The sequence below is a fragment of the Phaenicophaeus curvirostris genome, chromosome 7, assembly GCF_032191515.1.
Source record: "Phaenicophaeus curvirostris isolate KB17595 chromosome 7, BPBGC_Pcur_1.0, whole genome shotgun sequence".
NCBI lineage: Eukaryota > Metazoa > Chordata > Aves > Cuculiformes > Cuculidae > Phaenicophaeus > Phaenicophaeus curvirostris.
In genome coordinates, this window is record NC_091398.1 from 6,560,388 (window position 1) to 6,588,074 (window position 27,687).

At 51.1% G+C, this 27,687-nt stretch overlaps 1 protein-coding gene across 1 annotated transcript; it reads left to right on the forward strand.

Annotated features, from left to right (window-relative positions):
• Positions 1–27,687, forward strand: LOC138722425 (aryl hydrocarbon receptor-like). Its single transcript, XM_069860498.1, has 10 exons — positions 1–52; positions 4,674–4,861; positions 14,166–14,278; positions 18,895–18,984; positions 20,808–20,922; positions 21,415–21,557; positions 21,689–21,879; positions 22,276–22,385; positions 22,757–22,898; positions 24,057–27,687. The coding sequence occupies exons 1-10, from the start codon at positions 12–14 to the stop codon at positions 25,585–25,587; spliced, it is 2,664 nt and encodes an 887-aa protein (XP_069716599.1). The 5' UTR covers positions 1–11; the 3' UTR covers positions 25,588–27,687.

The following is a 27,687-nucleotide window of genomic DNA, read 5'->3' on the forward strand; positions in this document are numbered from 1 at the left end:
TGCCGGGCGGGATGTACGCGGCGAGGAAGAGGAAGAAGCCGGTGCCCAGGAGGTGGGTGAGGGACCGGGGAGCGGGCAGGGGGGCAGCGACAGCCCCGCCGGAGCCCCCCCTGCTCGCGGGGAGCGGGGCTCGGCTGCCCCGGGGCCGGCGCTGAGGAAGCGAGGGAGATAGGAGGCAGCGCGCCTGGGGGACTCTCTTTTAATTAGGATTAATTGGCGCTAGGGCTTTGTGGGCTCTGGTGTGCTGGAGGGAAAGAAGGATCCTGGCTATGGTTGTCCTGCATCTCCTGTGGGGACTCCCCGAAAGGAGGTTGTGGAGAGGAGGGTGCTGGCCTCTTCTCCCAAGTGACAGGGGACAGGACAAGAGGGAATGGCCTCAAGCTCCGCCAGGGGAGGTTTAGGCTGGACATTAGGAAAAAATTCTTCACAGAAAGGGTCATTGGGCAGTGGAAGAGGCTGCCCAGGGAGGTGGTTGAGTCCCGTTCCCTGGAGGTGTTTAAGGCACGAGTGGACGAGGTGCTGAGGGGCATGGTTTAGTGTTTGATAGGAATGGTTGGACTCGATGACCCGGTGGGTCTCTTCCAACCTGGTTATTCTGTGATTCTGTGATTCTGTGAGTTTGAGATGCTCCGCTGGCCTCTGGTTTGGGTCGCAGGCTGGTTTGCGTTTCGGTCTCTGCTTGTATCAAGCAATGACAGGGGACAGGACAAGAGGGAATGGCCTCAAGCTCCGCCAGGGGAGCTTCAGGCTGAACATTAGGAAAAAATATTTCACGGAAAGGGTCATTGGGCACTGGAACAGGCTGCCCAGGGAGGGAGTTGAGTCACCTTCCCTGGAGGTGTCTAAAGCACGGGTGGATGAGGCACTGAGGGGCATGGTTTAGTGTTTGATAGGAATGGTTGGACTCGATGATCCGGTTGGTCTTTTCCCACCTGGTGATTCTATGATTCAATATTAGGAAAAATTTCTTTACCAAAAATTTCTTTACCGTGCCTGGAGGGGTTCAAAAAGCATGTCACTGTGGTGCTTCAGGACATGGTTTAGTAGGTGCAGTGGTGTTGGGCTGACGGTTGGACCGAATGGTCATAGAGTCATAGAATGGTTTCGATTGGAAGAGACCTTAACGCCCATCCAGTTCCACACCCCTGCCACGGGCAGGGACACCTCCCGCTAGATCAGGCTGCTCCAAGCCCCATCCAACCTGGCCTTGAACACCTTCAGGGATAGGGCAGCCAGAATTTCCCTGGGCAATCAGTTCCAGTGCCTCGCTACCCTCATAGTGAGGAATTTCTTCCTAATGTCTAATCTAAATCTTCCTGCCTCCCCTCCCGACATGTTGCTGGAGTTTCCTGACTTTAAGACCCCCCCCAATCCATCCTCTATACCTGCTCCAAAGCCTCATCAGCCTGTTGACCTCCTGTTACTAGACACATAGCAAATAAATGTATATATTTCTAGGAGGCAGTGCAGGGAAGCAGATGAGCTGAGAACGAACCTAGAGTGAAGGAAGGGGCATCGAAGTTATAAATATATGGTGAGAAGGTGAACCAGAGTCTCTCTTGGATGTTTATTAGGGAGTCTTAAAGTATGAAGATGTGAATTGTAGCTACTCTGCCTTAAAACTTTACCCTGCTCACCTCAGAGCTGCAATTCCAGCCCTGTGGTGGGCTGGCATGGCCGGAATGAGAGTTTGGGCTGGATTTGCATGGCTTAAGGTGCAGGAGAAAGTGTTTCTTTGGAGCAGAAGGGACCTCAATCCCTAGTACTGCAAGGCCAGCCTTGGGAATTGGAACAGGTTCTTTTCTTTTGTGACTGGGCAGATCTGGCAGCAGGGTCCTGTTGGGAGAGGCCAGGAAGAGCAGAGCTGGGTGTGGTGAGGTGTGTGGCCCGGTGGGTGGGAAGGGAGGGATGCGGTTAGGGAGTTCTCTGGTCCCTTTGCAGCTTACTCAGGGCTTTTTACTTATTAAAAAACAAATAACAAAAATTAGAAGACAATCTACCAGCTCAGGCAAGCTCGGCTGTTGTTAATAGTTAATATCCCTCATTGCTTGCCAGCTTTTAAAAGTGATAAACTTCCTGCTGGGTTCCCTGTTCAAAGGGCAGCTGGGGAAAAGCAGCGCTGCAGCAGCAGCAGCCTTTGCCCTGCTGGGAGCAGAGCTCGGCTCCAGCCAACATGGGGCTCCGCAGCTTTTCTCAGCAGCTTCATCATGAACTTTGTGGCACGGCCACACTGAGCTTTGCACCGTATCCATTTCAAAAGACTGTGCCACATTAGGGCTCCTGCAAACAGAGCAGGGGCTCAGACCTCTTTAAAATGCCTTTTCCTCACTCTTTGCGTAGATGTTGAGTTGCTTCATTGAACTCCAGGATTGTGCTAGGCAGCAGCTCTCCCTGAGACAGCCTTGGGGCTGGCAGAGACCCAGAGCTTTTGCCCTGCAGTTCGGATGGAGACAGTCCTAAGGGCAGGGAATTTAAACAGATTTTAAACATGTAAACCAAGCTTCACTGTTTCAGTGAGCACGGGAAATATTGTGTCCCATGGTGCCCACCCGTGCAGATTCTCTGGTAGCTAATAACGTGGTTGTGCTCAAGCCAATGCCTTGCCAAGTCCATATGATGGGGTTGGAGGTTTTCCTGGCCCGCTGGCTTGCATGGAGCTCATGGGAGCTTTGTCATTGGCTGGCAGAGGGTGAACAGATTTGTCAGCAATAAGCACCTGGAAGCTATTTCCATACAGAATCCCTAAGGATTGTTAACTATATCCTGGGCTGCATCAAAAGAAGCGTGGCAAGCAGGTCAAGGGAGGTGATTCTGCCCCTCTACTCTGCTCTTGTGAGACCACACGTGGAGTATTGTGTCCAGTTCTGGAATCCCCAACATAGGAAGGGTATGGAACTGCTTGAACGAGTCTAGAGGAGGCCACAAAGATGATCCGAGTGCCGGAGTACCTCTGCTTTGAGGACAGACTGAGACAAATAGAGTTGCTCAGCCTGGAGAAGGCTCTGAGAAGACCTTATGGTAGCTGAAGGGGGTGGAATATGGTTTAGTAGTGGACAGGTACAGTTTGGATTGATGATCCCAGTCTTTTCCAACCTAGTGATTCTCTGATTCTATTTCATTTTTTTCCTTCCTGATAAGCGACTGTGATTTCAGAAGTATTTAAGCCACTGGCTAGTGGAGTACACAAAAGCACTTCTGCCAGTGTGTTTTGCCCAGCTTGTATGGAGAAGTTTGGTGATGAGTTGTACCCAGCCTCTCAGAGAAGCAGGGCATCTCCTTCCTGATGCTTATTATAAAACAGTGTGGTTGAGCTTTTCCAGAGAAATGCTATGATTTTCCATCCATGCTTAGAAGCCCACTTGGTAGCTCCCTGCAATGAAAATTCAACAGGCAGCTCACTGCATTTCATTTAATGCTCATTTCCTCTCTTGTCACACACGTGAGCAGTCCTGCCAGATGAGATTTGAGAGCGGTAGTAGAGGGGAGAGCTGAAATTGCTGCTAAATACTGGCAGATCCTGTTACCCAAAGCTGCTTTATCAAGCAAGGTTGCCTGCGGAGAAGGAGTTTGTGGTTAGACAAATTACATCAAAACAATGGGAGTTACATGTTAGGTGATGCAGTTGATTCAAATTGGCATTAAAACCAAAGGAGACAAGGTAACATCCCAGACTCATTAAAGTCGTTAACTAACCTCTTACTGCTGTGTCTGGGACTTCAGCTGTAGCTTGTGAAATAACTGCAGCTGGTGGAGACAGGTCAGAGCTTAGGACAAACAAGAGCTGCTCTCATGGACTCTATTTCCTCTGCAGGATGAGGGTCCGTCCCAGAGCCTAAGTTTGGCATGAGGTGTTGTTTTAGGTTGGAAATGCTTATCTGAAAGCTGCCCTAAACCACCCTACGCAGTATCTCTTTGCCCAAGTGCTGCCATTGACTTTCACACGTGCTCCTCTTTGCAATATTAGGAAGTAAAGCAATTGATTCAGCCTCTGAGCTGTCAGAGGAAACTCAGAAGAGGCCAACTGAATTAAATTCAGATTAAAAAATCTTTTTGGCCTTTCTCATTTTCTGTTTTTGCTTTGTTAGTGTGTACATTGCTACAGCCTGGCTGAGGGCTGCAGGGTCCTGAGCAGGTGGAATAGCTGATGGGAGTCCTCTGAGCAACCAAAGGATCTGGTTTGAGCATGTGGAGTGTGGCCAGGGAGAGACCTGCTGCTGGGGAAGGGTACAGGATGAGGAAGAAGAGGAGAAAGGGTGGAAGGAGCAGAGTGTGCGTGGAAAAGTCTGACCAGACCTCCAAGAGATGCTCTGATGACTTATAGGCCTCTTCCCATGGTGTCCCTTTCCCTGACAGGTCTCGGTGGTGGGAGCAAGGCTGTGGTATCCAGCTGAGCTGTCTCAGCCAGGCTGCACGTTAAGGTGCCTGTATGAGAATCAGCCCCCACTTCAGTTGGAAAACATCATGCCTGGGGCTGCACAAGGTGGCCAGCTGGGATGGCCATGTCTCCTCCAGCCATTGTCTTATGGGCTTGCTGGAGCACTTGCTGCTGCTTGGTCTTCTTACCTTGGCCACCTGATGTTTTACTGTTTTGGCTGCACTGAAGTCAACACTGGGCTTGGAAAGACCCTGTCGGGCAGACCGAGTTTTATTAAACTCTTCTTTGTATCCTCCAGCACCAAACCAGCTCCCCCTGAGGGCGTCAAGTCCAACCCCTCCAAGCGCCATAGAGACAGACTCAACCAGGAGCTGAACAAGCTGACTGGCTTGCTGCCCTTCCCTGAAGATGTGCGCACCAGGCTTGATAAACTCTCCATTCTCCGACTGGCTGTTGGGTACCTGAAGGTGAAGAGCTACTTGATGGGTGAGTGTCCATGTTGCAAGGGGTGAAAGAGCTCCTGGGGTCAATCCCCACTGCACAGATCATATGCACTGAGCCATTTTTGCCTTGGGATGGAGAGTAGTGTCTCCTGAAGGAAGGATGATGATGAGTTGTGATATCAGCCCCCTGTCAATGCATCAATGCTGGATCTTTATCTGAGGAACTACCTTGAAAATGCTGTGGGAAACCAGGAAGGAAATTGCCATGTCTCCAGAAATGTGGAGGAGTTCCAATGGTTGCTCTGCTCAAAGGACCTCTACCCCTAAGGCCTTTTGCTGCCATGACACAGATTAAATCTGTGTCACCTCTAGAAGGAGCCACCTTTGGTTTTGGATGCTGCACACCCAAATCTAATTCTCTTCAGTCGGTTATGGGTGCTTCATTTCTCAGAAAAGCAATATCCTTGGGAAAACGAGATCGCCTAGTTCAGTCTTGGAAACTGAATCACGGAGAAAGAGAGCATGCAGGAGAATGATTTGGGAGAGGCTGGAAGGAGGTCAGGAGCAGCACAGGTAGCAGAGGACCTTGGTCCCATCACTTTTGAAGGGGTTGTCTGGAAGAGAAATGGCATCATTGGGTGGAGGGCGTAAAATGTCCCAACCCAATATTGAGGAGGGTTCTTAAACAATCCCAAGGGTGAGATCAAGACGCAAACGAGGTCAGATGCCGCACAATCTTGTGAGCTTTATTTTATATAACAACTGATAACAGCGATAGGACAGAAAGAAAAGAAGCACCTGAGACCTGCAAGCCTCCTCCATCTAATTATAATCAGCAGCCTTGCCACCTCTCTTTTATGTCCAAAAACCACACTGTGTCCCATTCTCACCAGCTCCGTGTTTAAAGGAGCAATAGATAAACTACTGTGTGTCTTGCTGAACACAAGACAAGACCCGTGTTTCCCTCGCCTGACTGAAACTGCTATTTATAATTAAATTTAATTGAAAATTCCCAGGATCTGTGGGATGCTGACTGTCTCCTGAGCAGGCAGGGGTAGGAGTGGTTGCACACGACTGCTCTGTTCCTTGAGGATGGCAGGTTAGACAAGGCAGATCCAAGGGCCCTTGTTCAGTTTGGCATCTCATTAGCTCATTTTCCTTCCCTTTCTTTCTTGGGGGGCATGTCTCATACATTGGTGGTTGCTGCTGTGCTTGCCGCCCTGGCCCCACTGGGCTCAGCTGTGGGTCTATTCTGCTTCTCTGATGAGTATTTCTGTGAGTTTGAGGGTTATACCTCGTACCCAGAGACCCCAGTTCATTTCTGCAGGATGGAGGGTTGAGTTGATGTGCCTGGAAAACAGATCTCCTCATGTTTGCCTCTCTCCAGCCCTGCTGCTGTGGAGGCTTTGGTCCAGGGTCCTGTACAGCAGCCTCAGTGGAAGGCTGGTTGTGGCTGGACATGGCTACTTTTTCGCTTCTGCTCTTGGCACCAGGGGCTTTCTGGTGTGTTTCTGCTGCCATGTGTGTAGCTCCTTTCCTCCTGGGCTGTGATTGCCCTCTGGATTTTCAGTAGTCGATGTATCTGAGAGTTCATGCTGGTGAAAATACTTGTGCTGGGTGCTCCAGGGTTATTCTCCAGACCTTGAATTTGAGAAGCAGGGATCCCTTGTACACACTTCACACCACCTGGTGTGGTGCTGCCTTTATGAGCAAGAATATTGTTGTGAAGGGGAGGCCAGCTGAACTACCCTGGGCGCACAGATCTGCTGGCTGCCTTTTTGCTCCAGCCATCACCCAGGGAGGTTTTGTGCTGATGTGCTCATGCCATATGCTGCCGAGGAGCCTCTCCCAGGCCCAGGAGTTGTAGATGGTTCAGCTCTTACTCCTGAAGCTGTAGCTTGCATATGGGGCTGCAATATTGTGATCTGTCCCGCAGAGCTGTTTTCTCAGGTGGAAACAAGAGCAGCTTCATCCTGGTCCTCCAGCTCCCATCTGTGGGGCAGTGTTGGAGCATCCCAACAATGTGCTGCCTCTGCAGTGGACTTGAGGGTGGCTGGCGGCCCACTCGGTGTGGCTGTGAGTGTGGTGGGCTCTTGTCCTTGCCATGGAGGTGCCAGCTGCTTGTCCCCAGGCGCTGGCCTGACCTGTGTTGTGATGTCAACTGTTCCCTGAGCACTTCTGGAGCATCTTCCTAAGTGTTGGTGGCTGGTACTGGCTGGGTGTGGGTCAGAAAGGCTGTGATCCAGGAGGTCCCTCCTGGTAGGAAGACTCCAAAAGACATGATGAGGGCATGAAGAGGCACCTTTCCACAGACAGAAAATGCCTTCTGCTGTCTGCCTTTGCACAAAAGGGGTAAGTGCTGCATGCACAGCATCGGATGCCCTTTGGGTGCTCTTTTGCTCCTCAAAGGCAGGGCTGGACCAAGAATGAGCCTTAATGAGTGTCTTTTCCTCCATTGTCTGCTTTTGAGGGGACAAGCCTCGGAAATGGAATTCAATCCCTGTCCATCTATGAGGTGCAGGATGGGTAGCTGAGTAAGCAGCCTCATGCCGTGATGGCAAGAAGTGATGATTTGGAGATGCAACAGGTCCTGCTGTCCAAGGCGGTGCTGGCATAGCATTAACCTGCGATCAGCTCTCCTTACTGGTAGAACTGGACACTGTGTCAACACAGCATGTACCCGGGCTAAAAGGGAAAATGGGGGTGCAGAGCCTGGCTGGAGGGGTGAGTCCCCATGCTCCCCTTCCTGCTGACGGGACACACTGCAGGCTGCAGTGCAAATAAAGCCTGAAAGGCTGCCAGGGGTTGCATTCATAACCTACTTACAAAAGCAGTTGCAATCACTGTGGAGCAGTGCTTGAGGGCTGGGGTGACTCCTGCAGCTGGGGGAGGTGTGGACTGGTGTGTGTGCAACTGAGAAGCAGCACTTTATTGTACGCTGCCATAAATCTACATTACAAAAAATACTCCTTTAGTCTACTTTGATTTATCTTTGAGTGAAAGCTCTCCAGAATTGCATAACCTAACATAATACTGCTTACACTTAATACAGCTTCTATATTATCTATAAACTGGAAAAAGATCTAAAACTCATTATTATAATCTCTAAAAACACTGAAGTTTTAATTTGACAGCATTTTATAAGAACTTGAGAAATAAGAACTTAATCAGGGCAAGATCCTCTTGGACGTCCCAGAAAGCACCAAATGTGCTACAGACACATCTGACATCTACTAAAAACTTCCCGTCAACTTCAGTGAGCTTGCAGTAAGCATACATGGTACTATAAGAAAATACAGAAACTCAGCCCCAAGGGTCTTGAGACTTAACTACATTTAAAATAAAAATAAAATAAAATGAGATAAAGCTGTTTTTAAAGAAGAACAGGGAAAGGAAGCAATGAATTAGTGTTTGATGGGAATGGTTGGACTCGATGATCCGGTGGGTCTCTTCCAACCTGGTTATTCTGTGATTCTGTGTGCACAGCCTGGCATGGCAGGGAGGGCGTTAGGACATACAGACAGAGACTTGTTTCATCTACAGTGCCTTGGGCTCGAAGGGTGGAGTGATGGACTTTGGTGAAGGGCAGGAAGCCTTTAGCATCTTGCTGTACTTGGAGGCTTCTGTTGAGTCTTTCCCCCCACCCACACTGAAGAAACTTAGTTCCCTTAGCTTTTGCTCCATGCCCAGCCCCCAGGGCCCTCTCCAGCTAGGGATGCTGGTCGTCAGGAGGAGACCCCCATGCCAAGCTCTCCAGCTGGCTCAGAACCTCTGGCTCTGAGCAGGAGCGGTTCCCACTGGGTGTGCTCTGCATATTCTCCCCAGCATCAGAGCTGCTTTGGAAAAGTAATCATCATTGAACAGGTTCGTGTTTGATGGCAGCCTTACCCCTTCTTGAAGACCCATTCTGTCAGGCCAATTACTCCCATTTGGCCACTGCACCACTGATGTCCAGCTCCCGCCCCTTCCTTTGCCTGTGTCTGCACTGAAGTTCATCTTGTTTGACTTCAGATCATCTCACCGATTCATCAAGGTCAATCTCGGTTCGAGCCCTGCCTGATGAAGACCCTTGTCATCTGCAGGTCACGGCAGCCTGCTCATGGTATATCACATCAGGCATTTTGGGGGCAGATGGCGAAAGCGTTTGTGCTGTGCTTTCTGGTTCAGTTTTGCTGTCGTCTGCTTCCTGCTCTGTGGAGGCTCCTTTCCCACAGGAGGAGAGTGCGGCATCACCTGGTGAACATCCTTGGCCTCTGCTGCCTTGACCTCTCTCTATCAGGAACCTGAGCCCATTGCCTTGTATCCTGGCAGCTTTAATTGTTGCCATGTTGAAAAAGAATTCCTCTTTGGAAGCATTTCTGTCTAGTTGGGCACTTGCCCTTCCTCCTAGGCAAAGGGTTAATAGAGTCTCTGTGGAGCCAAAGTACGTGGCTATAACCAATTTGGGAAGGAAGGTGCCAGCAGGTGACCCTGGGCATATGCCTGCCCAGGCTACATCATACGTTAAAAGTAAAAAATCTTTTGTAGAAGCCGGTAAGCAATGAGGGATAGATGGGAAGTGATTGTACCCCTGTACTGGTGAGGCTGCACCTTGAATCCAGTGCTCAGTTTTGGGCCCTCCACTGCAAGAAAGACATTGAGGGGCTGGAGCATGTCCAAGGAAGGGGAATGAAGCTGGTTGAAGGGGCTGGAGAACAGGGGTTATGAGGAGTGGCTGACAGAGTGGGGATTGTTTAGCCTGGGGAAGAGGAGGCTGAGGGGAGACCCATCTTTCAGCCACAGTGTCAACCTCTCAGCTCTGCAGCAAGGCCTAGAGCTGCTGTTTGCAGGTGAGCAGAGAAGCAGCAGGTGCCAGTGCAGAGATGCTTCCCATAAGGATGTGCAGGGTGGTATGGTCCTGCCACTTTGGGAGATGGAGTCCCAGTGGGTCTCCATTCTCCTGCCCCCTGCCCATGGAGGAGGGCAGGGTGAGTCCTCCCAGGTCCGTTTCTCACCAGCAGCCTCAAACATTCACTGTCCCTGCACTGGTGAAGTTACAAAGGGTGCAGTGAAAGGAGTCAAGGTTAAAACCCTCCCTGGGCAAGAACCTGCAGTAACGTGCAGGAGTACTTGGGGCAGCAGGATGGAGAGGCTGGCGTGGGCTTCAGGGCTGCCTGCGCTCCCGTTGGCATTTCTGTGCTCCTTGCAAAAACCCTGGATGACTTTTTCTAGTACATTTATAATCTGTGGATTTGGTGTTTGCCTGCAAAGGGCTGTTTTACTGGGGTGGCGTGAGCTTGCTCTGGTTGGCACAGTGCCTTTGTTAAACAGCTGAGGCAAAGATTGCTGCAAATTTGATGGTGTTTAGAATTGGATTCAAGAGGAAAACAGTTGTGCATAGTGTGGTATCGCTAGAAAAGCTGGGAGCTGCCAGCATCTTCATGCAAGGCATCACTGGGGTGTGTTCAAAGAGAAATGCTTGTCATGGGTGAAGTCCGCTGTCTCTCACCACTGTACTCTGTCTGTGAGTGCAGAACTGACCCCAGTATTTTTTGCCAATAATTATTTTTCTTCAGTGACAAAACTATGCCAGAGGCAAGGGATGCATTAGCCTCCATGGCAGCGCTGCCGTGCTTGTCTAAAGAATGTGATGAGCGACAAGTGAACATGCTCCTTTTTCTCATGCTTTAGGTGTTTCCTCCACATTGCAGGGCTTAGAGACCTTCTTGCAGAGGAAAAAAAAAAAAAGAAAACAACCCAAAGTGATGCTCTTGAGAATAAGCAGGACACCTTGTCCCTCCAAACCAGGGACTTGTTTCCCTGCTGTTGTTGTCTGGGTCATTAATGCTGAAGACATTACTGGCTATGGAGGAGATCTCCTCTGGCTTTCTAAATGGAAGCCTTCCAGCATTTGGGATCACAGCAGTAGCAAGGAGCCTCCTCCAGCTCTCCGGCTGGTGTAGGGGTTTGGGACAGAACTGGTTTTTCACCAGTCTTCTTGAACATTATGAACCTGTAGTTTCTATCCCAGCACTTTGAAAGTACAACTGATCACCAAGTTGCTCTAGCAAATGCCTAGAATTTGTCTGGTAACTGCAGATCACTTTTGTCACGGTCTTTTTAATCTTGCATTAATTCCCATTAATTCTCAAAAAGGAACAACAGGAGACTGAAAAAAGCTGCATGCAAACAGTGAATGTGCATCCTCCTTGTGTCCATAGTTAATTCTTTTACTGTATGTTATAGCTTGTATACATGTTGGACAAGTCTCAGCTGCTTTGTGTGGAAGTGAGTCTCAACATGTAATGTCCATTACAATGAGTATTTCAAACAGGGGGTGGATTAGCCAGCTTTTAGTAAGGCTTGCCACCTGCTTTCTCCCACCTTGTAGCAAACAAAGTTCTCTTCTTCCTGACATCAGTATTTTTCAGCGCATCTTAGCCATCAGCCTGTTGGAGATGTGACTTCATCAGGCTGAGGGACTGGAGGCTCTTGGTGGGTTTCCAGAGGGGTGGCATCTCCCCATCATGTAGCGTGCTCTGCTGAGGGGGAGAAACCTGGATATCAGTCCTCCCTGCTCCTGGTAGCAGTGGCTCCAGTTGGACCTTTCCACAGGCTCCACTCCAGACTTGTAGCACATCCCAGAGATGCTCTCTGCATCACCTTTGCCCAGCTGTGATGGGGAGCCAGAGGGAGGGGAAGGAGGCTCCAAGCCACCACCCTGCATCATCAGGGGACAGAGCCAACATTGCCTGTTATGGGATGATCGCTCTGCAAATTGTTTCTGGTGAGCATGGATTTACGTGCTGGTGAAATCCCCTGGAGACTAATAACTTGTCTGGAGCAAGTGGGCGACTTCTCAGGAGTGATCCCTCCCTCCCATGAGGTTACCAGTGTTGCACATGCAGTGGTTTTTTTCTGCACTTTGATTAAAAGAATATTTTTTCCTTTTTGAGTCAAATAGTGATTGAGAATAGCCTCTGTATCCCTGGTGATTACATGGGCCTGGAGTCCTTTGGATGTGCTCAGGCATTTCTTGGGCTTGCTCCCAACCCCTGTGGTTCTTGGCAGTTGGAGTGAGGATGAGTTCAGAGATCTGTTTGGAGGGGAAAAGCCACAGGGACACTTTGCTTCTGACTTGTTGGTTGGGGAGGGCACCCAGTCATGACATGTTTGAATATGAAGAGGGTCACCACCTGAAAATGCATACAGGAGGTCTCCAGGTCACCTTGCTTGCTGAGGAATGGCTGTGGCTTCTGAGAGCAGCCGCCGCCCTGCCTGTCTGCTGAATGCTCACTCCACTAGCGGCCACCCCAAGCAGGATCACTCTCTTGAAGCAGAGAAGCCCTCTGCAAGAAGACGACCAGGCTGCAGGTGTTGCAGTGATGATGAAAGCAGGGGGAGCTTGTATTGTGCATTCCTGGATTTTGTTGGTGAGAGAAAGCCATGCACTTTTCATCATACACTGGCCTCAGCATCTCCTTGGCCTCTGGCTGTGGATGATGAGGACTGCGCTGGATGTGAACACCAGCTGCTCTCTCCACTGATACCTAGAAGCGCTTGTTACAGTCCATGACCTGCAATTAGGACCTTACAGCCCAAGTGCAGTGATGCTTGGTGGCAAAGCAGTTGGCAGACACCATCAATTTGGGTTTCCTAACTTCTCTTTGTGGTTCAGGCCTTCTCTCCAAGCCAGGTCATCATAGTGTGTAGGATTTTCTAGCTCAGCTGAGCAGCAATGGACCACTCTGTGTTTGAGAGTAAGGGAATTAAGCATCTCTGATGAGAGATTCAAAAAGCCCCTTGCTAAGACTGGTAGGAGAGTTGGAAGAAATTTTTGGTGGAAAGTACAGAAAGAGCAAATAGGTGTTTTGTGTTGGATTCTGTAAGCCCACAGCAGCTCTCCTTACAGATGCTGCTGGTGGACTCTGGAGACCAAGTGCTCTTGGGACACACATCCTCCCAGAATAGTCTCTCCTTTTGGAGCTTTGTTTTGGAAGAACTTTTTCTTTTTGAATTTCCCTGCCAGCTCCCAGTGCTTTAGAGAGGAGTCAGCCATTCAAAAGAATTCAGATTTTAAAAAATAATCTGTTTCATTTTGAAACTATTCCACCCCATCGTGTGCAAATTGAAGCCATACCCATGGTCCAGATGGGCTTTGGGTGTTTTTCCTTGGGGATTGCTTGGCAGTCATGCAGGGAGGCTTTCTGGATTGGTGCCTGCTTCAAGTCTGCCTTTTGAAAGTCCTGTGGACATGCCTTTCCTTGACTGTTGAGCAAACTGAGCACAATGACTACTTCCCTAGTGTTGAACCTCATCTTTCCAAATGTTTCCCAGAGATCTTGCATCCTCTGGCCCAACTGATCCACCTCCTGCTGATTTGGAAGGTGTCCAAGCAGAGGGTCGTCCCCCGCAGAAATGGGAAAGTGAGCTGACAGGGGAGACAATGCAGATTTATTGCATGGGCTAAACTGACCTACAGGAGAGCTGTCATAGGATAGTTTGACCTTAAAGATCATCCTGTTCCAACCCCCTGCATGGGCAGGAACATCTCCCACTGGATCAGGTTGCTCCAAGCCTGGTCCGACCTGGCCTTTAACACCTGCAGGGACGGGGCAGCCACAACTCCTTTGGGCAGCCTGTGCCAGCGCCTCACTACACTCACAGGGAGATATTTCTTCCTAATATCTCATCTCAATCTCCTCTCTTTCAGCTTAAAACCGTTCCCCACCTTGTCCTATCCCTGCACTCCCTGATAAAGAGCCTCTCTCCAGCTTTCCTGTAGCCCCTTTCAGACTGCTGTAAGGTCTCCCTGGAGCCTTCTCTTCTCCAGGCTGGACAAGTCCAACTCTCTCAACCATGGCCACCAACCCTTGGATCTACTTCTGAGCAGCCAAAGGCATAAAGGAGAAAAAAGTGTGTGTGCTTTGATGGCATCTTGGATGGTTTGGAAGATTTGCCACTGCTTTTCATCACCCCTGAAGGACAGAAAAGCAGGCATTGTGGCACTGGGGTGGCTTAGAGCTCTAGCAGGCTGAAGACACCTTGCTACATTGGGTGGTGTTTCTTAGCCTGGGCAGCCTAAAAATGCTCATCTCACCTCTATCCTTTGTATCGCTGCTTCAGACCTCAGCAGAAGTGAAGTTTCCCAAAAATGGGACCAAGAAGGATCTATTATCTCTTCAAGGAAGCATTCAGTGAGTTGGAGATGGCCCTTTAGGGTGTCTGCTCCAGTTCCCCCTAGTCTCATCTTCCCCCAAGCTGAATCCACGTGCATTGGGTGGTGTGGGGTCAGCCATGCAGCACTGGGATGGGGAGAAGGAGGAGACTTGCCTCTTCTGTGCTGATTTCTTCCTTCTCGCTTGCAGCTGCAGATGTTGGTGACCACATGCTGGATCAGCCCAGAGCCCCAGGAAGGAATGGACAGACAGGCCCACAGGCTGACGAGGAGCTGTTTCCTGAAGGGGAACTGCTGCACCAGGTACGGTGCTGTAGCTCAGTGGTCTGCAGTTTTCCCTTGCCTCCCATTATCCACTGGGCATGATGGCTGGTCCCTGTCTGTTGAGCTGTACAGCAGCTGTGGGGCGTGGGGACCCCCATCTGTGGAGTAAGAGGAGACTCTGCCTTGCCAGGAGCTGCTTTGCTGTGATTTCTGCAGGCACTGAGCAGCTTGGGACCAGGGACTAGTGACACTGCCTGGTTGGGATGGGTCCCCATCCATACCATTTCCTCCTACCCTGCACAGCAGTTGTGGATGCCTGGGGTCCTGGAAGTGTACAAGGCCAGGTTGGATGAAGCATTGAGCAACCTGATCCAGTGGGAGGTGTCCCTGCCCATGGCAGGGAGGTTGGAACTTTTCAATGGTTCTTTCCAACCCGAACCATTCAGTGATTCCATGATCCCTTGTCAGTCTCTGAGACGGTAAGTTCCTTGTGTTCTAGTAAATGCCAAGAGGAGAATGGTGATAGCTACAGGATAAAACATCTGTCAGGAACATCTGTCATGAAGCAGGTGATCTTGAGTGCTATCATGAAGCACATGCAAGAGAACCGGGTGATCAGGCCCAGTCAACACGGGTTCACAAAAGGCAGGTCTTGCCAAACTAACCTGATCACCTTCTATGACAAAGTGACTCGGCTGCTGGATGAGGGAAAGGCTGTGGATGTATCTTCCTGGACTTCAGTAAAGCCTTTGACACAGTTTCTCACAGCATTCTGCTTCGGAAACTGTCAGCCTCTGGCCTGGACAGGCGCACACTCTCCTGGGTGGAAAACTGGTTGGGTGGCCGGGCCCAGAGAGTGGTGGGAAATGGTGTGAAATCCAGCTGGAGGCCAGTGACAAGTGGGGTTCCCCAGGGCTCAGTGCTGGGTCCAGCCCTGTTCAATGTCTTTATCAATGACCTGGATGAAGGCATCTAGTGCACCCTTAGCAAGTTTGCAGATGACACTAAGCTGGGTGGAAGTGTCGATCTGCTGGAGGGTAGGGAAGCTCTGCAAAGGGATCTGAACAGGCTGGACCGCTGGGCTGAGTCCAACGGCATGAGGTTTAACAAGGCCAAATGCCGGGTCCTGCACTTGGGGCACAACAACCCTGTGCAGTGCTACAGACTAGGAGAAGTCTGTCTAGAAAGCTGCCTGGAAGAGAGGGACCTGGGGGTGTTGGTTGACAGAGACTGAACATGAGCCAGCAGTGGCCCAGGTGGCCAAGAAGGCCAATGGCATCTTGGCTTGTATCAGAAACGGCGTGACCAGCAGGTCCAGGGAGGTTATTCTCCCTCTGTCCTCAGCACTGGTGAGACCGCTCCTCGAATCCTGTGTTCAGTTCTGGGCCCCTCACCACAAGAAGGATGTTGAGGCTCTGGAGCGAGTCCAGAGAAGAGCGACAAAGCTGGTGAGGGGGCTGGAGAGCAGGTCTTATGAGGAGCGGCTGAGAGAGCTGGGGTTGTTTAGCCTGGAGAAGAGGAGGCTGAGGGGAGACCTCATTGCTCTCTACAACTACCTGAAAGGAGGTTGTAGAGAGGAGGGTGCTGGCCTCTTCTTCTAAGTGACGGGGGACAGGACAAGAGGGAAGATCTCCACCAGGGGAGATTTAGGCTGGACATTAGGAAAAAGGTCAGAAAGGGTCATTGGGCACTGGAACAGGCTGCCCAGGGAGGTGGTTGAGTCACGTTCCCTGGAGGTGTTTATGCACAGGTGGACAAGGTGCTAAGGGGCATGGTTTAGTGATTGATGGGAATGATTGGACTTGATGATCCTGTGGGTCTCTTCCAACCTGGTTATTCTATGATTCTAACTGTTTGTCCTACCTGGAGTGTTGCATGAGCTCCATAGAATGAGTTCATAGCCTGCCTGGGGTGGAAAAAAGCCGTGTTCAGTTTGTAGATTCTGAGAGAGAAAAGAAGGGAAGATGGATCTTAAAAGACAGCGGTGGTCAAAATCAGCGGGCAGTAGGAGCTTTGCCTTGTAGGAGGACTAGTGTGCATCTAATGAAATAGCCCTCAGTGAACTTCAGAGAACAAGGAGCTGGTGAATCAGCTGGTCAGAATGCTGTTTGTTTGGGCTGTAATTTGTAATGTAAGCTGGAAGGAAATGGGATAGAAGCGTCACACAGAAAGGCTGGTTGTTGAATAAACATCTGAGCATGTCAGCTTAAAACAGGCTGCTCCTTGGGGCTGCAGAGCAAATCTGTGCAAGACCTTTGATCTTTTCATGGCTACGTTCTTGACACTGCAGTCATCTGTGCTTTCTGGGCCTTCAGTCCTCTTCTCTGTACTTCCACCTCTCCAAACACTAGCACGCAGAGGCTTAATCTTTAAAGTCTTGACTTTGGTGCCTTCAACCCTGCTCCTGCTGAGCCTTATGTCAATGCCCACTGTTACACATAGGCAGGCAGGTGTGAGCAGAGCCCAGGCAAGAGACTCCATGGGAAATTTGCTGAGGTGGTGACCTCTGGGAGCCCAGCATGACTTAATGAAGCTTGGACCACATGAAGACTCCTACATGAGCTTCGCTCCCAGGAGTGGTTCCAGCTGGCTGCAAGTGTGGTAGTTACTGAGGAACAGTTGGAATAATGTGACAATCGTGAGGGAGAACAACGTTGCCCAGTCCCGTGATAGAGTTGCTCCAATTTATGGAGACACCAGAGCATTGGCAGCTTCGGGTGATTGAAGGCATCTGGAGAGTTTGTGAGCTGTTAATGTGACAGAAATCTCCCAGCTGAGCTGCCTGGTGTTTTTTCTATATTTCCCCAAAGAGCATTTTAATCAGATGCTGTAATTTGCAGAAAACTGACTCAGGGCCCTTTGGGGGGCTGCTGGGCACAAAGACAAGGGACTGGTCCTTCTGCAAGCCGGTTCTGTGTGGTATCAAGCAACAAGCTCAATCCAGCAGCCACTCAAGTAATCCAAGTGACTAAAAAAGGCCATCCCAAGCAAGCCTGAGTGGCGCTGTAAATGGAGTGTCTCGTAGTGTCAGTTCAATGTCAGGATTATTTGAGGGGCAACAGAGTTTGTTCCTGACAAACACCTCAAGAGCAATGGAGCAAAATGAGATGAGAAGAGGTCGTGGTCCTGTGTAATGGGAGTCGGATGAGAACAGGATGCTGTTGCCTCCTTGAAGATATGTCAAACGGTCTGCATGCTTATAAGAACCCGGGGTGCCATATTAGAATCATAGAATCACCAGATTGGAAAAGACCCACTGGATCATTGGGTCCAACCATTCCTATCAAACACTAAACCATGCCCCTCAGTGCCTCATCCACCCGTGCCTTAAACACCTCCAGGGAAGGTGACTCAACCACCTCCCTGGGCAGCCTCTGCCAGTGCCCAATGACCCTTTCTGTGAAAATTTTTTCCTGATGTTCAGCCTGAAGCTCCCCTGGCGGAGCTTGAGGCCATTCCCTCTCATCCTGTCCCCTGTCACTCAGGAGAGGAGCCCAGCTCCCTCCTCTCCACAACCTCCTTTCAGGTAGTTGTAGAGAGCAATGAGGTCTCCCCTCAGCCTCCTCTTCTCCAGGCTAAAAACCCCAGCTCTCTCAGCCGCTCCTCATAAGGCCTGTTCTCCAGCCCCTTCACCAGCTTTGTCGCTCTTCTCTGGACTCGCTCCAGAGCCTCAACATCCTTCTTGTGGCGAGAGGTGTCACAGATGCAATGTCAGGGCCTTCACAAATCTGGGACCTGAGTTTCCAGATTTTCCCACTTCTTTTACTTGAAGGTGGGTAGGTTTTAGCTGCATTCCCATCTTTGAAGTGTAGCCATGGCTGAATTTGGCCTTACTTCATGTACTTTGTGGTGAGTTGTTCATGCACCTTTGGAGCTGAGTGCAAGAGTCCAAGGAACAGTAGTGTCACTGTAGTCCTCGGATGCAAAGGAGTAAAAGACAGATTTGAGGAAGGGGTTGGAGGAATTCTAGGAAGAAGACATAAAAAAATGCAGAAATAAGTTTGTATAATCCTGTAAGTGTAAAATTTGGGGTGAAGAACAGGGCCTGAAGTGTCTTTGAAGGTCATCCTTATAATAACAGTGGATGAACATGTGAGATCAGTGACTGACTGCAGTTTGGTTGCTATCTCTGAAGGCTTTGTTATGCTTGAACTGAAGCTAGGCTCCTCCTGGGGTTGCCAGGCTCAAGGCATGGCTCCTTGTATTGCCTTTTGCTGCTTATTGTTGAAGTTGTAGGCAGGTTTGTTAGAGAAAGTAGGGTCTGTTAGCAGAAAGCCTCAGAAGAGCCTAGCTATACTCAGCTGGTACAGGCAGAGATGAGGTATTGATCTCACGGTGCTCCAGGAACCTCTCCTTTGCTGGTCCCTCCTGGTGCAGGAGGTGCCCTGAAGGAAGACCTCAATGATGAGTCTAGAAAAAATTGTCAATCCATCTTTGATCATTGCTCCTGCTATCAGTGAGGACCACTCCGCAGCTAAACAGAGTTGAAAGCCTCATGTGGCCATAAGGTACCTCCCTTTTCTGTAGTTTTTTTTTGTTGACAAAGAAGGTCCCTTCCAGCTCATGAATGCTGAAGAAACACCTGGACAAGTTCATCTTTTAGCAGCCGGGTTGAAGCTAAGGAGAGTAACTCAGGACTCAACTTATGCTTTCAGGCACTCAACGGTTTTGTCATCGCTGTGACAGGAGATGGGTACATCTTCTACATCTCCCCTACTGTGCAGGACTATCTGGGCTTTCTTCAGGTGAGTATCTATTTCTTCATGGCTGTAAGCAGACAGGTGCAGTCCAGGCCTGGGAAGGAGGTGCAGATAACCATGCCAGGGCTTTCTTTTCTTCTCCCCTCCTAGCTCCATTTGGTCATTTCTGATCTATGTTTTCAGGTGAGTCATGTTCTTTGGGGGCTGTGAAAGGCAATAAGCATGCTTGTGACTTTAGTAGGAATAGATGCAAGCTTAGCAATGGCAGGGTGTGTCCTCTTGTCTCTGTGTATAAAAGGGGTGTGAGTTTTTCCTTGTTTGTGTCTTGCTGCTGGGTATGTGGGCTCACGCTTAAAGTGGTGAGGGTATCTCGCTGGTGAGCAGTGTCAATGCACTGAAATATTGTGGGTTACGTACATGGGAGATGCCAAGGAAAGGCAAGTCTCTCCCCACATCCACCCTATTACCTCCAGTTCCCCTGATGTCCAGCTCCTTTGGCCAAAGGATTGAATCAACAGGAGGGCCATGAGGCTGCCAAAACAGTTTTGTTGCATGGGTTCGTGGTGTACCTTCAGAGACTGACGTGTTTTTCTTCTTTGCCCTCGCTTTGCATCCTTTCCCAGGTCACTGCAGTAGGATGCTCATGGGGTGATGCCCCAAGTGAAAACAGCTGTCCAGAGGCAGGGAGCAATCTTCTCAGAGCACTTGTATGTCTGGTTAAGCAGGATTCTCTGCCCTGGCACGTTTCTGAGGGCGCAGACATGGCAGTCAGTAGCTTGAGCTGCATTGGGCTTGGCAGGGCCATGATGCCCACTGCAGCATACCAGGACCAGGATGGAAAAATCTGGTTTGGGGCACAGCCCTAGAAGAAGTGAGCTGTGTTGGAAGGCAGGAGGAGTGAGGGCTTGCCAGTGTCTCTGCTGTGTGGCCAACCTAACAGCCTGGAATCAGCATTTCTGTCTTTCCTGGTGGCCCACTGAAGGAAGACTGCACTGAGGTACAGATTCCCATAAGTTTGGAGTAAAAACCTACAAAAGCCTTTTCTAAAACAGCAAATTTCCCTGCATAAGTCTGAAAAACTAGTTTGGTTTGGTCAAAATGTTTTGACCATCCTGGTATCATTTTTTCACATTGATCCCGTGGAAGACACAGAACTTGTTTGTAGAGGGCTTGGGATGGCAACACAGGAGAGATCTTGCATGGTGTTGTAGACTGGCAATTTGTACCCCACGAACAAATTTGCTTCTGGCAACCCACAGACTTTCTGGCCCTTTATCTGAATTTGGTCCTGAAAAGATACTAGAATTTAAGCCACGCCAGGCAAACGCTGCAGACGTTCTCTCCGCAGATGGGGGAGCAAAGCTTCCCAAAGAGCAGGGGCTCCCGTGGTACAGAGAGAGCTGGAGTTTTAGCATTTCCTAGGAGTTGTGGTTAAGGATCAGGAGCCAGAGGGCTGGGTGACACCAGGAGAACCTCAGCCTTGCCACTGTGAAGAACAGGGTGGAAAGTTCTGCTTAGCTATGGCCAGGAGACATGGGGGAGATGGGTGGTATTGACAGTCCTGAGCAGCCAGGACATGGCCATTTCTGTTGTTTCAAGAAACCTCAGAACTGTTCCCATGATTTCTGTGGGCAAACCAACTCTGCTCCCTTTTCTTCCTTCCTGAGCTGCTCTCCTTAAAAAAACAGCAGGTTCAGGGTCCTCACTCTCCATGCTGCACACAAAGCTGGTTGTGTTTTCTTGTTTCTTTACACTCAGTCACTGCACTTTTATTACCCATGAAGGAAAGCCTCCTGCCATGCCCTCCTCCAGACTTCTCAGCCAGGCTGAGCAGGAGTTGATGCTCTTCTGCCCTTGTGTCATTCCAGTCAGATCTCATCTACCAGAGCGTGTATGAGCTGATCCACGCAGATGACAGAGCTGCTTTCCGCCACCAGCTTCACGGGGCTCCAGCATCGAGCAGCACCCAGCATGCTACTGATGGTGAGTACTGGGTGAGTCCACAGCAATGATCTCTGGGGACCAGCCAGCTGCCTCTGTGTGGCCATCACTGCTGGAAAACCCTCCTGGTGGCATTTGTAGCCACCAAGTACAGTGAGGAGCATCCCATAGCTTCCCCCGGGACTTGCAACCATCACAGAGGTTGGCGTGGCCACCTCTTACCAAAAGCAGCCAAGAGCAATGACGCGCTGTCTTCCAGTGTGCTGGATTCCCCAAAACCTTTTTGCTTTTCAGTGTTTGGAATCCTACCTTTTTCAGTTGGGGCAGCCTGTTGCCTTTGTCCCCTCTGGGAGATGAGCTGAGCTTGCGGGGACCATGAACTACCAAAAACTGCTGATTTCCTTTGGCATGGTCTTACCCCTTTTGTGAAGATCTTGGGCTCACTTGAACAGTAAAGTCTCCACCAGGAGCAGGTCTGCAAGGCCATGAGGTCAAGGTACACAGCTTGGAAAGCTTTTCCCTTTGGTTTCCCAGTTCTTCCCACCAACGAGCCACTGCCAGCCGGATGCAGCACTTGGTCCAGCCTGCAGCATCTTGGCCCTGAGAAGTCTTCCTTCGTGGAGAGGAGCTTCACCTGCCGCTTCCGCTGCTTGCTGGATAACTCCTCGGGATTTCTGGTAATGCAACCCTGCACCAGGACACCCCTCTGCCCCAGCCCCTTCCCTAGGGGCCACTGATGTCCCATAGGGATAGGGGTACAGCCAGTTCCCCTTTTGCCTCACACTCACATTTTCTAATCCTCTTTAAGGCCTTGAATTTCTACGGGCGCTTGAAATTCCTTATTGGGCAGCAGAAGAGGGCATTGGACAGGTCCCCACTTGCTCTCTTTGCTATCGCAACTCCCCTCCAGCCATTCTCCATCCTGGAGCTTCAGACCAAGATGCTGATCTTCCAGACAAAGCACAAGCTGGACTTCACTCCCATGGCCTGTGATTCCTGGTAGGACATCTCCTGCCTTCTCTGAGGCAAAATCCCTGACGCTGAACAGAAAACCAGAGCCCATGGGAGCAGGGCACTTCTGCCCCAACTCCCAAGGCAAGGTGTCTGATGGTCCATCCTCTGCTGGGCATTTCTGCAGCCCCTCCGTAACACGGGGAGCAGTAACTGGGCACCAGCACCTCTTGGCTGCTGTGTTCTAGCTCAGCAAACCCAGCGTGGAGTTTTGTGGAAGAGGGTGTGAAGTTGAGCCCAGAATGGAGAGTTGCACCATACAAAGTTGGAGGCTCTGGCTACCTGCTGGAGTGTTGGGCAGGGAATAGCACCTGGCTGGTGGGGTGCAAATGGGGGATCCCTGCCTTCATCACTGCTGTCACCGGCTTTCTGCACTGTTTTTAGGGGGAAGGTTGTCCTGGGGTACACAGAAACGGAGCTGTGCAGGAGGGGGTCCGGGTACCAGTTTGTGCATGTAGCTGACATGATGCACTGTGCGGAGAACCACGTCAGAAGTGAGTGCTGGGGGGAGAAGCCACCCTGGCTAGGGGGGCCATGAGGACTGGGTGCATTTCTGGGGGCCCATGCAGCTCCTCAGCACCAGTGCAGCTCTGGCCATGCCAGTACTGTTGCTTCTTGGTGGGCTGTCTGTCCCAGGTCTGGAGCAGCTGTGATAAAGGCTCTTCCCTCCTGGCTGACACAGGCTCAAGCATCAGGCAGAGGAACAGCATAGCACACAGCATCGTCTGCTGGCTATGTCCTGCCTATTCTGCCCCCACAGCATGAGCGCAAGGTGATGCTTCACGTCGTGGCATCTTGCCCGTGCTGCTTCTCTAGCCCATGGAGCGACTGTGTCAGTGTCACTCCTCTTCTCTCTGTGCCCCAGTGATGAAGACGGGTGAGAGCGGGCTGACAGTTTTCCGGCTGCTGACCAAGAAGGGCGGCTGGGTGTGGGTGCAGGCCAACGCGTGGCTGGTGTACAAAGCGGGCAAGCCCGACTGCATCATTGCCCGGCAGCGAGCCCTCTCGTGAGTATGGCTGAGCCGCTGGCTGCCTCCTTCTGCTCTCAGTGTGGGTGGCTGTGGGGCCGCTCAGGGCATATGGTGGCAATGAGGGGAGAGGAAAGAGTGGCTGGGTTGCATGGCCTGCATGTGCCCTCCTGTGGCAGGGATGTGTGGATGAAACCACTTTGAGAAGCTGGTTGCAGACACGGTTGCTCCTGGCTGGAATGAGCCTTGGACACAAAGTCCTTCCCTGAGCTGATTCCCCACAGGCTTCGCAGAGCCCCAGTCCTCCACCAGCACCAATGTAACCAGCTCAATACAGCACCCTTTCCTTCAGAAAATCCAGGGAGGACGATAATCATAGAATCACTAGGTTGGAAAAGACCCACTGGATCATCGAGTCCAACCATTCCCATCAATCACTAAACCATGCCCCTCAGCACCTCATCCACCCGTCCTCTAAACACCTCCAGGGAAACCTCCCTGGGCAGCCTGTTCCAGTGCCCAATGACCCTTTCTGTGAAAATTTTTTCCTAATGTCCAGCCTAAACCTCCCCTGGCGGAGCTTGAGGCCATTCCCTCTTGTCCTGTCCCCTGTCAATTGGGAGAAGAGGCCAGAACCCTCCTCTCTACAACCTCCTTTCAGGTAGTTGTAGAGAGCAATGAGGTCTCCCCTCAGCCTCCTCTTCTCCAGGCTAAACAACCCCAGCTCTCTCAGCCGTTCCTCATAAGGCCTGTTCTCCAGCCCCTTCACCAGCTTCGTTGCTCTTCTCTGGACTCGCTCCAGAGCCTCAGCATCCTTCTTGTGGTGAGGGGCCCAGAACTGAACACAGGATTCGAGGAGCGGTCTCACCAGTGCCGAGTACAGAGGGAGAATAACCTCCCTGGCCCTGCTGGCCACACCGTTTCTGATCCAAGCCAAGATGCCATTGGCCTTCTTGGCCACCTGGGCCACTGCTGGCTCATGTTCAGTTGCTGTCAACCAACACCTCCAGGTCCCTCTCCTCCAGGCAGCTTTCCAGCCAGACTTCTCCTAGTCTGTAGCACTGCATAGGGTTGTTGTGCCCCAAGTGCAGGACCTGGCATTAAGCTCTGATCTTGCTGTTAGGAGGGTGGATTTGCCTGGCTCAAAGGATGTGCTTGTGGTGTTTTCATCTCTTTTTTCCCCTCTCTGCCCTGAAGGAATGAAGAAGGAGAGGAACACCTGCGGAAGAGAAACCTGCAGCTGCCTTTTAGCTTTGCCACGGGGGAAGCAGTACTATATGGGAATGACCTTCCTGAGTTCCTGGACTCCTTCCAGGCTAAAGAGACGTCAGAGATACAAGCTGACTCCTGCATGGGGCAGCACTCAGTAGATCCCAATTCTCTTCTTGGGGCCATGATGAAGCAGGATGCATCCATGTACAACTCCCATGCTGATAATGTGCCTCAGTTGTCCTTGCCAGATCTCATCGCTGATCCTGATGGACGAAACCAGGATGAGGAAGTTAGTGGTGCCAACGAAGACAGCAACACCCTCCTGGTTGTTATCGAAACCCTCTTTGAGAAGAGTGAGGTGGATGGAAACATCTGCCAGACCCTCCAGAGCCTCAGTGTGGACAATGCAGAGCTGCAGCAGTGGGAGGAGGCTCTGCTCAGCTTAGGTGCAGAAGAACCACCATCACAGGAGGTTGGTGAGAGGCTGAGCAGCAAGGCGACCCCCTACCCCACGGACTTCCCGTGCTTCAGTACATCACCTTGCAACGAGGAAAACTCTGCTGCAGCTGACTTCCAGCACTGCTGGGCAATTAATCCAGCTTTTCAGTCACCACCACAGCCTCGGCCACTTGGTGCACAAGGCCAAGACTCTTTGGTCTCTCTGGTCTCCGTTACACCCGAGGTCAGCTCTGCTCACCCAGAACAGCAGGTCCCGTTTGACCCAGCTGGGCCAGCGGGGGAGGCTGTTCTGGGTGCCCTGGACTCGGGCAGCAAGCCCTCTGTAGCATCTCCGCTGGCAAACCCGGAACAAGTGCTTCAAGCAGAAGTTTCCACCTCTATTCCTTTAGATAATGCTGTTCCTAATGATCACAGCCAACCCGGGAGTGAGCTGCTGCACTCAAACACACTAGTGACTCGGTGGCACAACGTCCTGGTCCAGGCAAATCCAGCCAGTGCTTTGGGTCAGAGCCCCTCTCCTGGAGGTTGCCTGTCAGAGGTGTGGATGGCCACAGGTCTGAAGCACCTGGAAGCAGCAGAAACGCACCTGGAGTCACAAACTCTGCTGGCTGGCAGCCCTGAGAGCCCCCCAGGGGCTGACCTGTGGTTGCTGCCCTCCCAGCCTGCTCCTTGCCCTGCACAGGGCTTGCATGAACCTTTGTTCACCATGTTTGGGGAATTCCATGATGAGAAGGTCGCCCTCCCTGGACAAGCATCAGCACCCTTAGGAGTCACCCAGCTGCCAGGGGATTCTGGCTTCCCCAGACAGTCCCCAGTACTCCCCTCAGAGCACAGCTTTTCTTGGGAAAGGGAGCAGGATAAGTGGTTCATGCAGTGCCAGCCGTGGCTCCTGCAGGCTGGGGCAGCTCCTCAGAGATGTGGTGGAGCAGGTCTGATGCAACACAATGGAGCCCTTCTGGGGTCCAGCACAGGTCCCATCACCCACCAGATGGACCAGGTGTTGCTGCCTGAGTGTCAGTACAGAAATAATGTTTTTGGACATGAGCGTCTTTCTTAGGGATGCCTCTAAAATATCCCTTCCCCAGCAGCCGGACACTTTGCCTTGCCCTTAGTGAGAGCCACCCTGGAGCATCAAATTCCTCTCCGGGCTCAGTTTTTTGAGGTGCTCAGCAGGTCTCCCTGAAAAAGGGGTTGTGGCAGTGCCTCCCTCCTCTGCACAGGGCTCTGGTTTCCCATCAGCATCCTTCAGGGCCGGCAGCCGCTCTGTGCCTGCAAGGACCAGCTGAAGCTGAGGTGTGAGGGCTGTAGGACCTGAGGGCTGAAATGGATGGAGCGAGGGGTGGTGCTGAGGGGATGCAGGCACAGCATCAGTTGCAGGCAGCCTGTTTTGAAGCCTCCCTGTGAACTCAGCCACATTTTGAAAAGCCGCCAGCAATTATTAGCTCTTCAGGACATGCACAGCCATGAGTGGTGCCGTGCGCTTCCTAATTGCTCAGGATTTTGTCTTCCAGTGCTTGAAAGGAGCTACCCTAGCAGACCTTTGGGCAGTCTAGAATAAAGTGGTTTGTGGTTTTTTTTCTATGAGAAGTATTTCGGGGAGATGCAGCCATGCCAGCGGGGCAGTTTGTCAGACACTTGGGGTCCAAGGAGGGACACCCTGCTTGGTGGCTCACGCGCTCCTGGCAGCCTCTTGCAGACGGATCCACTGGCCTTACAGGCACCCCAGCACTGAATTGCTGTTTCTTGATATACCTCCATCTTATCATCTGTTTGTGTAGACCACCCTTGTCACATTGTTTTTCAGTATCCTGCAACGTCTCAGCCTGCCTGAGCCCCTCTGCTGTGCTCCTTATGCCCTCCCTCCTGTGCCCTTCATCCCATCTTTCTTCTCAGCCCCAGGTGACGTGGTTCTTAGATAAAGGGATGTTGCCAAGAACTTTGAGAAGGTCAGCAGCATCTGGGAGGTGTCCCTGCCCATGGCAGGGGGGTTGGAACAGGATGATCTATAAGGCCTCTTGCAACCCAAACCATTCTATGATTCTGTGATCTGAAGGGTCTCTGTGGGAGGTGGACATGGTGAGAGTAGAGGCAGCTCAGGGTTTTGGGCTCCTCAGCAGCTTTCCTGGGGAGTTTTGGAGAAGCTGGTACCTTTGGCAGCAGGGTGGATAGGGTCCAGCCAAGCTCTTGGGTTTGTCTCTGGCTGGTCCTTGCCTTCCTCACGTGCTCAGCAGTGCCATCAGATGGAGGAACGGTTGGTTTTACTCCTGCAGTTGCTCAGGATCGTGTGGTTTTGCTAAAGCAATAAGAAAATAAGGCAGGAGGTGTTAACAGTGACTGCCATATGCCTCTCCCCTTTACATATGCCTCTCCCTCTCCCTACAGACTAACTCTGTACCCTTTAAACTCTTGTGCTACAGATCAGCACAACCGCTTTGCTGAATTCCCTTTCATTTGTTTTTTTTTTTATTTCTAACCCAGGAAGTGATTATATTTTTTTGCCCACCATGGGGCAAATTCTCCTGGATCCATCAGGGAAAATCCAAAGAAAAAGCAATGACTGGGGGGGCATGGAATTTGTTTAAGGCCAGACATGGCAAGCCAGGTTGGTCAGAGGTTGGAGACTTCCACATCTTGGATCCATCAGGCTGAGCATCACATCTGCCTCTTACACCAGTATTGAGCATTTACTGTTGGCCGAGTGAGTACTGTCAGGTAATTAGGGTGAGCCCTGCAGCAAACCTTCATATGTCCTGGTGTGAAGTGTCTTCATCTCGCTGGGTCTCTTCCTTCATGTCCTGCTTTGCCTTGCTGTGCTTGGGCTCGCAGGGCAAGATGGGGCTCAGGAAGGTTGAGCTCCTGGCTGCAGGAGCTAGAAATGTGCTGGACCCTTCCAAAAGGGCCTGGAGATACACTAGGATGGGGTAAGTTGCTGACTGGCCATGATCATAGAATTGCTAGGTTGGAAAAGACCTTGGAGATCATCAAGCCTAACTGTACCCATCCACTACTAAACCATATCCCTAACCACTTCATCTACCCATCTTTTAAACACCGCCTGGGATGGGGACTCCACCATCTCCCTGGGCAGCCTGTTGTGTTATGGAGCCGTACAAATCAGTGGCCCCGAAGAGCAGCAGAGCGGACTGCGCTCATCAGC